Raw genomic sequence first — 12518 nt, 5'->3', positions numbered from 1 at the left:
ATGACGCCCATATTTTCCCAAGGGGAACAATAAAGGAATATCTTATCTTATTAACCCAGAGTGATTCCAGACTAGGGGTCATTACCACTATCCCTGGGAACAACTAAGACTTTTTCAGTCGTTTTAGTTGTTTGTTTGTATTTATTTGTTATTATTTAAAAAAAATAAAAATTACGGTGTGTGTGTGATTGCTTCATAAACACTTGACATAAAGAAGACATTTGCATGATTGCATTCAATCATACAAGGATAGAAAAATTAAACGCGCTATTTGATTGGTCAACAAAATCAACTTTAGTTAACTTAATCATTTCCTCAGTCATGGGACATTCCTAAATCTGTATACCCCATGGTAAATGTACAGTGTGTGTGTGCTCGCCAGGTGGCGGTGCTCAAGTCCGGCGGTAAGGCCCTGGAGGGGGGCACCTGGAGCGGGGTGACGTCGGTGCCAGGCCAGGTCCAGAAGGTGGTCACCTTCCATGTGTCGGAGAACGGCCACACGGTTGTGCAGGAGGCTTACGAGGCGGCCACCTCCGAGGGCGGAGAGCTGCCCCAGATCGCCATGGAGGCCTACGAGGGAGGCATGGAGGAGCAGACCGCCGAGGAGATCCACAGCCCCGGCCCCGAGTACAGGTGCTGCTCCCTGGTCCATGTGTCTCTCGGATCGTTCTTCCATGCAAGAGAGATCGTTGACGCTATAGATAACGTTCAGCCACTAGATGACACACTAGAGCACCAGCATGTCATTTATGCAATCGGGTGCATTCCACGTGGGGAAATGGGAGGTAGGGAGGGGATGTCTGCATCATGTAAACAGCAACATTCATTTTGAACCGGACAACATTTTTTAAATGATAAATTCATCAATCGTTTTTGGGGGGGAATAGCAATATTTTTATTCTGCACCTGTCTAAAAGCTCTGGATGATTTATTTTTTGTATTACTCTACATACAAGTCTTATCTATAGCACCTTTAAATAAAGGTACAAATTTAAATAGAATACTGTATCGTTGTAGTGTAGATTATAGTATGAGTCATCTGTGCACTGAGTGAACAAAACATGGCTGGTTCAAGATATATAAAATGTCCTGTGTTGCAACGAGATTAGGTGTGGAATTGTTCCCCATAATCAAGTTTATCTCCTCTATGGCGTTCTGACAGTGTGGTTAATGTGGTATCTTTTGCAGCAACGACGAAGGCAGCCCTTCCGAGCAGATTGAGGTCTCTGCCTCAGAGAAGGGTGAGAAGTACTACCTGGCCTCAGCCCTGGCAGATGGGGTCTTACAGCAGGTGGAGGTGAGACTAATGGGAAGATCACATTTCACCAAAGGATTTCACGTTTTGTTGCCAAATTGCTAACACAAGATTATTTAGTTAATAATAATTACACCCTCCTTATTTTATACACTTGTTCAAATTGTCATCTACTCCCTGTAACACCAGAGCTGTTCACCATATCTCGCTAGATGTTCCCTGTGTTAACACTTCCTTCGGTCAATCCTCCTTCCAATTAGCTGCTCCCAGCAGTTGGAACGAGATGCAAAAGACTTGAACGAAAATGAACAAATTGACTCCCCTCACTACTTTTAAAGACTCTTATCGCAGAGTTGTTTACACATAGCTGCAACTGTCACCCAGCATTTTAACTGTAATTTGACTGTTCTGCTTCATGTATTATAGGGAGGTGTAGTCTGACGTCACTTTAGTTTCCCACGCAGTCCACCCATATAGGGATTTATCATTGGGAAAATGTATTATCGGCTATTGTAATAATTCTGCCTCATGAACATTGGCAAGCTTTCCATTTTTGCACAAAATGAGTGCCCTTCTATCACTAACATTATTGTTTAAGCATTTTTGGTTGAAGTAAAATTATACGTAATTATTTTAAGATTAATTGCGAATTGTTTCATGTTTAGCTATAGATTGTGGATGAATACACACAGAAAGGTACACCATGCCAATGTTCATGCTTTACTTGTTTTAAACGAGACAATTTATAAATGTGTCCATTGGAAATACATTGCCATTTCAAGCGAGGTGGAAAGGTCGGAAACAACAATGACGTAACCACTACACCTCCCTATATACCATGTCATTTTATTTGGTTGTTTGATGTGTGTTTTAATTATTTCCCTTACCTCTGTGTTTCAAGTTTGTTTTCATTTGTCACGTATAAGGTACATACATGTACATTAAAGTGAAATACTTGGTTCTGTATGAGCCCCTGAGTATGTGCTTCATACTGTAAAAAAAGTAAGTAAAAGAGGAATTACAATATACAAACTAAAGTACAATGAAGTAAAAATGCAGACAATGAGGTACAAAACTTTTTTAAGGCAAGGTGCAAATGCAAATGAGGTATGAATGTAATGAAAATCTCTTTAATAAATAGATAAATATAATGTAGTGTCTAAAGTGAGGGTTTGTTTAAAGTGGTTTAAAGTGCACTAACACGCCAAGTATTCCTTTTATTAATCCCTTCGGGGAAATTCAGATACCATAGCAGCATGGGAGAGGGGAGGTACAGGCAGAAGAGGTAATAATAATAGAACATAGTGACAGAACATGGTAATATTAGTCATAATAGTAGTGAATGGCAGGATTCAATCAGACCGTAATAGTGATGATACTGTACATGGTCCATAACGTAACGTGTTTATTATTATACTCGTTATTGCTCGTCAACGCTATCGAGGCTCGCTCTGTGGGGGAGGAGCTCTTCCAAAGCAATCGCTAGCAGATCTGATCGCCTCGAAACCTATAGTGTCCCATAAACATGTGTAATTACATATAAACGGGTAATCGCGATCGCAGATGGGATCATTGGAATTATTCTTTTTGGATTACCTTCTGGCTAAGGTAAGGACCCCCTATGTCTATTTTACCGAACGTGAAACATGTTTATGTAACGATCATAGTGGCTTACTTTACCGGCCATAAACAAGGCTTTTTCTAACGATCGGATTTTCGGGGTAAGACTACTTTTTTTTTTTTTTTTATGGATTTAAATGATCTACACACATTTTAAATGTAAGAAATAAAATAATTAGTTTATTGCAAAATATCAATTAGTCAAATATTTTACTGTTTAACAATGAATTGCATTTATGCACCTACACCATTATTGAAAGGTTTCCCCTGTGACTGTGTCGTCTGTTCTGCCACCAGCTGAGCAGCGAGGCTCCAGCCTCTCCCTCTGTAGTGAGCTCGCCATGTGCCAGAAGGTTCTCCTGCCGCATCTGCATGGCATCTTTCACTGCCCGCTCCGACATGGAGAACCACAAGAGGGCGCACGTAGACCCCAACACCTTCAAGTGTCCTGATTGTGACTTCACAGCACCCTCCTGGCCCGAGGTCAAGGTAATTCACTCTAAAACACACACACACACGGTTGGTATCATGAATTGTATAGAATAGAATAGAATAGAATAGAAATACATCCAGAGGAAAATTTGGTACTACAAATCACTCACAGTAAACATTTAGGCAGACAAAACAAAAGTCACAAATAAGAATAAGCCTAAGAATAAAATACGGTCCGGGATATAGATGTCCTATGTTACATTCTAATATAAAATGTACAGTAAAAATATATACAGAAATATAAAGTGTAAATTTGTACTATGTCGGTTTAAAACTAAAGTAAAAGTCCAGGAAGATAAGATAAGATATTCCTTTATTATCATAGCAGCATGGGGGAGGGGGAGGGGATGTGCAGGTAGTAAAAACAAGCAGTGTAAACAATATAACAAGTCAATATAAATTAACTATCTAACTAACTGAAATATACAGTATTCACAGTATCACAGTATCACATAAGGTGCAGTATGTATAAGTTAGTGTTATTGTCCTGTATAGTACTGTCACCCTGTGCTCAGTGATGCAGTGAGGCACAGTGATGCATTATAAAATTGTATAATGCAATTGTACTTGGGGAAGCCAACCGGCCTAGAGCATCATGTATTGATTTCCCATTTCTTCTCAGACTCATATGTCACTACATTCCTACCTACGTCCTCACAAGTGCCCCAGCTGTAGCTTCGCTTCAAAGAACAAGAAAGACCTCCGTCGACACATGATGACCCACACCAACGAGAAGCCCTTCTCCTGTGAACTGTGCGGACAAAGGTAGTATGGAAAGCCACCCAAATTAACTTTTTGTTAAATGTCCCTTATTGTCACAAATTGAACTGCGCTAATATCTTTCTCTGCAAATTACCACAAGATATGAAAATAACATTGACCTCCAGATACTCTGGGTAGTATTACAAGTTGCCTAGAAACACCTGTTAACCATTTCCCCCACTTAATATGACTTCATCTTCAACTAGTGTAGCTTCGGATCAAACGTTGGCTCGCTGTTCCTTTTGTGTCAGGTATATCTATTCCCAACATTTTGTAGGAAGTAGAGCTTTGATCGAGCCCCAAAAGATCAGGCTCAACCCTACATGAACCCAAGTTCTGTCCAAACCCAAACGATGACAACAGTTTTTGGCCCAATTCAAAACCCAGAATTTCAAAAAAAAAAAAAAAAAAAAACACATTTTAATGTGTTACAGCTCAAACTAGTGACTTGCTCCAAGTTCGCTGAAACTGTGCTTCAATGCACTTCTTCTGCTTTGAAAAGCACATCAAATAAATAAAAACATGTTTTCACTAAATAACAACCACCGTTTTGCAGGTTCAACCGTAATGGCCACCTGAAGTTCCATATGGAGCGGCTCCACAGCCTTGACCAGGCCAACCGCAGTAACCGCATCGCTGGCTCCCAGCAGACCATCATAGTCAACAGCGACGAGGAGGCACTGGCCACACTACAGTGTGAGTAGGCCAGTCACAAGACAACATGCACAGTACATACCAAACACGGTACATACCAAACACAGTACGATACAACACAGTACATACCAAACACAGTACATACCAAACACAGTACGATACAACACTACATACCAAACACAGTACATACCAAACACAGTATGATACAACACAGTACATACCAAACACAGTACGATACAACACAGTACATACCAAACACAGTACGATACAACACAGTACATACCAAACACAGTACATACCAAACACAGTACATACCAAACACAGTATGATACAACACAGTACATACCAAACCCAGTACATACCAAACACAGTACATACCAAACACAGTACGATACAACACAATACATACCAAACACAGTACATACCAATCACAGTACGATACAACACAGTACATACCAAACACAGTACATACCAAAAACAGTACGATACAACACAGTACATACCAAACACAGTACATACCAAACACAGTATGATACAACACAGTACATACCAAACACAGTACATACCAAACACAGTACGATACAACACAGTACATACCAAACCCAGTACATACCAAACACAGTACATACCAAACACAGTATGATACAACACAGTACATACCAAACACAGTACATACCAATCACAGTATGATACAACACAGTACATACCAAACACAGTACATACCAAACACAGTACGATACAACAAATCATAACTACAACATGTTTTATATCCTCACGTTCAAGATTACAAGTACAATATACCAGAAATATCTACAGCTTGTTTGGAGCTTAAATTAAGGATCTAAACATACATTTAGTTACAGCAATAGTGAAACTTAAACTCCTCCTCAGACTTCTGTCTCTAAGTGTGTGTTACATTAGACTTCAGCGAGATAACAGTTACGTGATGTGCCCAGCTCTATTGTTCTAACTGTTGCCAACACTTGTATGTAAATTTACTCACTAATTTACCCCTAACCCACACACTCTATTCTGAGAACAGAGTCTTTAATCACATCATGTTTCTAGTATTCTTACTGTGTCAATTATTAATCATTCACTTTTATAGACTAAAAGTGTATTGCATTCATTTTGCACAGTTGTATTTCCTTAACAAACTGACTATGAGTAATTACACAGTTCCTCTTATCTGCATCAAAGATCTGTTTTCCTGTAACAGTAGCTGCCTCTAGCTTGGCACTTTGACCCCTTTGGTTGACTGAATAGGACAGCTGTTTTCTGACCAAATCCTATTTAAAACCTTCTTTAGGGACATTTTCCAGTACATTTTATGAGCTATAATTAGCATAATATACGACACATTCTTCTCCACCGTCTCTTATGCTATTAGTCCAGTGGTTCTGGGCCTCGTCGTCGGCCAAAACCTTCCCTGTTAGCCGAAGCTAGCGATGGTGTGGCATATTCCCTTCCCCCACCCAGCGAGGGTGAGGAGGGATCTCAAAGTCTCTGGTCAACGCGTCTGCTCGCCTGTGCGTCGTGTCTCAATCTAACTTACCCCGGAAAACTCATGGCTCATAACGTGTTTTCCCTAGCAACAGGGCCCCGCCCCCTCTTCTCGTTACTAAGGGACACGCTACCATGGCAACAGCAGTCTAGTCTTTGACACACTAAATGTCCGTTCTCCCCGTAGCTCTGACCAAACCTGCCTCCACCAGTGCTCAGTGTTTATGTTAACAAGCTGCCGACGACCTCGGAGCCATGGGCTCTCAGGGCTCTACGCTAACCTTTTTCCCAAGGAGCACATGTGCTCCTAAATGAGGAAATTTAGGAGCACACAAAGAAATTTAGGAGCACAGTGAAAATATTTCAAGTAACAGAGTTTTTTTTTTTTTCAAAAATAAATGTATATTTGTACTGTGCATGCATGCATGTGAAAACGGGAACGGGACACACATCTGTGCAATAGCACATACCACCAAAGTCACTGGCCCACTGTGTGCGTGTGTGTGTATCTGCGTGTGCAAACGGGAATGGGACACAGACATTTGAACTATTAATTAAGTGATTAATGCCTACTGTGGCAAAGTTGTAGCCAACAACTAGGCCTAATAAGAAAGGCAGTGACATTGAACAAAAAGGAGACACTGGCATTACCACCAGGGCCATCAGTAGAGGGGGGAGCTAGTGTTGCTCTTCTAGAAAAATAATCCTTTCAGGGTTGCCTATTGAAATACTGTACACCTCCAGTACAGAAACATTGTTTATGAGTTTGCGTGTCAGGTAGACCATTGATTGACAAGCGATTCTGCCAATTACGTCACACCGCTTGCACTCTGGCCGTCCGGCGCTGCAGCTGGACCCTATTGCCCACCGCTGCTGTTGATAACGCTAGCCAAGTTAGCTGTACACACATACACAGTGGGCCAGTTACTTTGGTGTAGGGGTGTAACAATGCATCGCAATGCATCGATCCTAAGGGGAAAATTCAACTGCATCGATTTGAAAATGTTAGAATCAATTATCGCAATTGTAATGTGTACACGTTATGTTATTGTCATGTCCGTTACAGCCAACACGACATACACTACTGCATCAACGTTATGATTAACAAAGCAAGGCATTCGTTTAGTTGCATTAACGTTATATTACTATTGCTAGCGATACATCTAGGTGTTCGCAAATCTATTGCTATTGGTAAGACTAGAATATTACATTAACTTAAGTTAATGTTACTTGTGGCGCAGAAAATGCTCGCATATCACAATGGCGGACTCTCGGGAAGTAAAAGAGAAAATGAAAGCTTCCGATTGGTCATTTCCTTTTTTTCTTTTGTGAAACCAGTCACGTCACTCTACTGTGATTGGACCGTTGGCTTGAGTGCAATGTGGGACTTGTAGTTTTTGAACGATTATAGCAGAGAAAAAAGCACGATTGAGGCTGTAATCTTGAGTCGCACACCGTGCGAGTAATTGATTTTTCCGTTTCGCACACACATATTTCTAGGGGCATATGCAAGCAATATGGTCGCACTGTAGAGCCCTGGCTCTGCTATTAGTCTGCTGCTAACACACACTCTCTCTCTGTTGTCCTCCTCCTCTGAGATGGCTATGAGTAGATGCTGTCATCCACCAGATATTTACATTATAATGCAGATATTTACATTATATACACATTGAGAAACAAGGATTCCTTCAATACCAAACACAGTACATACCAAACACAGTATGATACAACACAGTACATACCAAACACAGTATGATACAACACAGTACATACCAAAGACAGTACGATACAACACAGTACATACCAAACACAGTATGATACAACACAGTACATACCAATGTAAAACTAACCTTGCAGCTCTGTTCTGGGCAGTTTGCAATTTCTTTAGTTGACCTTTGGATGCAGAGGACCATACTGGTGCACAATAATCTAGGTGACATAAAATTAAAGATTTCGCCACCTGTCCCACAATATATGTAGGGACATAAGAAAGACATTTCCTCACCATGGAGATACCACTCCCCATCTTCTTCACTATGGTATCAATGTGTTCTGCCCATGACAGCTGGCTATCAATTATTATGCCCAGTAATTTTACTTTATTTACCTGTTCTATGGGTTCGTCAGACATGTTCAAACTCATTTTTGGTATTGATGACAATTTATGACTCGAACCCAAGATAATTGATTTGGTTTTTGAGATGTTTTTTTTTTTTATACTTAAATTTGTATTTCCAGTTTTTTGCTTTACAAACAAAACATCCACATACAATAATACAATTGGCGGTCAAAATTATAAACGACAGTACAATTGTAACTGAGGGGTACAATTCCCTGACTGTATTGATAAGTATGGTATCATTAAACCACTACCGCTTTATGTACTTTAATTACTGGCCATACAGTACACGATATCTAAGTATGATGAACACTTTCCCACATATGAAATCAGGTCCACACAAAGGTAATAGTCAAATATTTAATATATAGCAAAAGGTACATATAATAATTACTTATTACATTTATGATTTGAATTGAATGCTCTTGTAAGGCAAATGAGTACTCGTATGCAAATCAACACTGAATGTCCAATCTCTGGTTACACAGGAAGCAAGTATACAACCTGGCTCTTAGGGGATTATAGCGATGGTCACTTAATGATTATAGCTGGATAATATACTGAAGGGGTCCCGCCGGTTGTAAGCCAGTAGGGGGGGTAGGAGAGCCGTCGGCTGTATCCCGTCTGGTCAACGATTTCCAGGGAGAATTCAAGTACAGAAAACAGTGCCCGTGGAACCTTGATCCACAGATGAATACACTTGGGCTCTCTTGTAGACGATAGCTGTAGCTGTCGCTGTCGGTCCACAACGAAGAAGAAGCGAGGCGACCTCAGTCTGGTCTGAGCGCCGTCTCACCTTGGCTCCTCTCGGGGTAAATCCAACACTCACCGGTGTTGGCGATTATCCGCTCCACAAATCAAAGCACCAAAGCAAATAGATATTCCATGCCGTATAGGGCCCAGCAGTCGTCGGGGTAGGTAATCCAATGTGCAGGTCCACTCGTCCTCGCCCAGAACTCCTCGGATGAAAGCACCACGCGTGGTCTGCCCAGCCTGGTTAAGACTCTAGATAACGCGAGGAAACGATGGGGGTGCTGCTCACTTTAGAACTCTAACCGAACGATGCACCATACATAATAGACTATTATTACTTAATAGAAATACGGTGCCAAACTCTGGCAATTCAGCTATTAATTCGCACGAGGTCTCACTGCTATTCTAAGGCCAAACAGGCCGTACTACACCGCACGCGGTATCGTGGGGTGAGGCTTCACGTCTTGTTACTTAGTTGGGTAGAAGGGTAAAGGACTAAGAGGAATTCTACATTTCTTGCGCCATATATATATATGCACAGTGGACAAGTAGTGCCGCTCTGCTTTCGGTAGCCGTATTCCTGCGCGGAGCTGAGGCTAGTAAAGGCATGTCTCGTCGGTACCTTTGAACTTGAACGCCAGGGGCTTGTCCCTGGCGCCTGGTCCTTTTGTCCAATAAGAGAATGAACTATTATGGGCTGTAGTAGAATAAAGGGATATTCAGTGTATATGTACAAGGAATATACAAGGGATATCAAACGATATACAAATACTATTAAATATATATCCATAAATAAATATATATATTCGGTTTAATCTGATCCTTCACAACAGCCGCCCCCTAATTAGTCCCACCTAATTAGCTGAGCAGAGACAGATTAACCGCACTGTCCACTACTCAATGTCCGCTGTAAGGGTCAGTCAACTCACAAAGTCATAGGGTCATGGTCGTCATCAATAGTATCAGGGAGCCTTGGCAGTTCTATTAGCCTCGCCACGGGTCGGGTGTAAGTCCGTCCTTGGACGAGCACTTCAGCTGCTCGGACCTTTCCATCGGCACCGGTGATCACTTTGCTTACGCGGCCAGCCGGCCACATAGCTCTGGGTAGTGACTGGTCGATGATCATGACGACTGTTCCTTCTGTCAAATTGTCTCTCTCTTTTACCCACTTCTGGCGGGTCTGTAGAGACGGTAGGTAGTGGAGTAGGAAGCTGTTCCAAAACGTATCAGCCAGTACTTGACTGTACCTCCACATTATTTGGCCGTTCGCTTCTTCAGGCCTGTACATTGTCTGTGGTAGCGCGGGGTCCAGCCGCCCCATCAAGAGGGTGTTGGGGGTGACTGGGTCGACATCTGCTACATCACTTGAGACGTAACCGAGGGGCTTTGAGTTCAATACTCCCTCGATCTCCGTGAGGACTGTCATTAGGACTTCTTCCGCCACAGTCTGGGCCCCAAGCACGGCGTACAGGGCTGTCTTTATGGAACGTACTTCTCGTTCCCAGGTTCCACCGAAGTGAGGTGCGTTCGGGGGATTAAACTGGAAGTCAATCTGGGATGGAGCGAGGTGGGTCTTAAGTTCTGGGCCCATAGCTTGGAAGCTCTCTCTCAGCTCTCTTTCTCCGCCTTTGAAGTTTGTCCCGTGATCGGACAACAATGTAGACGGTTTTCCTTTCCGTGATGTGAATCTTCGGAAGGCCATAAGGAATGAGTCTGTGCTCATGGTTGGAAGGAGTTCGATATGTATCGCTCTGGTGGTCATGCATTTGAATACAATACCCCACCGCTTCTCGGTTCCTCTTCCTCTCTTTATATACAGCGGGCCAAAACAGTCCATACCGGTGGAGTGGAAGGGCTTGTCGCCGAGTCGGAGGCGACAGGGAGGTAGGTCAGCCATCCGGGGTATACTGGGCTGCGCGCGCCACTTACGGCAGTCTAGACAGGTTCGCTGGAAGCGCCGCACTGCTTCTCTCCCTTGCAGTATCCAATAACGATGTCTGATCTCCGCGAAGACTCTCTCTGCCCCTGCGTGGTGCACATCCTCGTCGTATTTCTTTATGATCAGCTCTGTGACCTTGTGTCGGCTGTTCAAGACTATCGGGTACTTAACGTCATCCGGTAGGTCTGGGGCTCTCCGCAGACGACCACCCACTCTGATGAGATTATGGGCGTCGCTCTCGGGGGCCAGGTGAAGCAGTCTGCTGTCTGATGGGACGGGCTTTGCTCCCTGTAGACAGGCTAGCTCATCGGGGAACGAGTCTCTCTGGGCTCGTTGTAGTAGAAGGAGTTCTGCTTCTTCGTAGTCAGCTGCTGAAATGTCAGTTGTGGGCTGAACCTCTGGGTGGTGCCACAGAAATGTCTTTAGCTGCGCACTCTCTAGGGTGAGGCAATCATCTAGAACCGGGTCTGTGGGGACGAGTGTGTGTGTCAACCCACAGAACATAGGTTTCTTGTTCTCTGCCTCCTCTTTGCTCGCCTCCCGTGGGGTGGGTGTAGGCCACTCTTCTTCGGGGAGCTTGAGGAACTCTGGCCCGTCACTGTAGAGGTTGGGACGGGTGAGGTCATCCAGGGACATTCCCCGGGTGATGACGTCAGCTGGGTTGTGTTTGGTGTCCACATACCGCCAGCTGGTTACTTCTGTTAACTCTTGAATCTCGGTGACTCTGACTCCCACGAAGACCTTGTATCTGCACGAATCAGACCGGATCCATGTGAGTACGGTCGTGGAGTCTGACCACAAGATTGTTCTTTGCACCGGAATGGTGAGTTCACGTTGGATTAACGTGGCGAGCTGCGCTCCTGCTAGGGCTGCGCAGAGCTCTAGGCGCGGGATAGATTGTTGCTTGCGTGGGGCTATTCTTGAGCGAGCCAGGATGAAAGCAGTATGTATTTCTCCTCCCTCCTCTTGGGCACGCAAGTAAGCCACCGAACCGTAGGCTACTTCGGAGGCGTCGCTGAATACGTGCAGGTCGATCTTGCATGTCTCTGGCCTCACTGTGGGTGGGAAGTAGCTGCGGCGTATATTAACACCGGGGAGTGAGCGGAGTTCCGTCTCCCACTCTCTCCATGTGGATGCAAGGTGTTCGGGTATGGGATCGTCCCAGCCCTGGTCTTTGTCCCATAGCGCTCTTACAATCATCTTTGCCCGGGTGGTGTAAGGTAGAATACATCCCAACGGGTCATATTGTCTGGCGAGTGTTCTGTATACACTCCGTCTGGTGGTCGGTATTGCCGTCGACCTTCCCTGCTCCTTGATCAGGGGTTTGTGTCTATAATGGAGCGAGTCTGTTTTGAAGCGCCAGACTAGTCCTAGTGTCATTTCTTGGGCTTCTCCTGGGATGGTCGCCATCCAAGTATCGC

At 43.6% G+C, this 12518-nt stretch overlaps 1 protein-coding gene across 2 annotated transcripts in view; it reads left to right on the top strand.

Moving 5' to 3' along the window:
• The window catches only part of LOC311244600 (zinc finger protein 335-like), an 81160-nt gene that overhangs the window by 32049 nt on the left and 36593 nt on the right, over positions 1-12518 (top strand). For both annotated transcript variants that reach the window (XM_084334197.1, XM_084334196.1), the window contains exons 18-22: positions 383-633; positions 1189-1297; positions 3173-3364; positions 3990-4132; positions 4686-4825. In XM_084334197.1, the coding sequence (XP_084190323.1) occupies positions 383-633; positions 1189-1297; positions 3173-3364; positions 3990-4132; positions 4686-4825 (835 nt within the window). The remainder of the gene's footprint in view (positions 1-382; positions 634-1188; positions 1298-3172; positions 3365-3989; positions 4133-4685; positions 4826-12518) is intronic.

Source organism: Notolepis coatsorum (genome assembly GCF_963971535.1).
Source record: "Notolepis coatsorum genome assembly, chromosome: 17".
Taxonomy (NCBI): domain Eukaryota; kingdom Metazoa; phylum Chordata; class Actinopteri; order Aulopiformes; family Paralepididae; genus Notolepis; species Notolepis coatsorum.
This window is presented reverse-complemented; position numbering and strand designations above follow the sequence as displayed.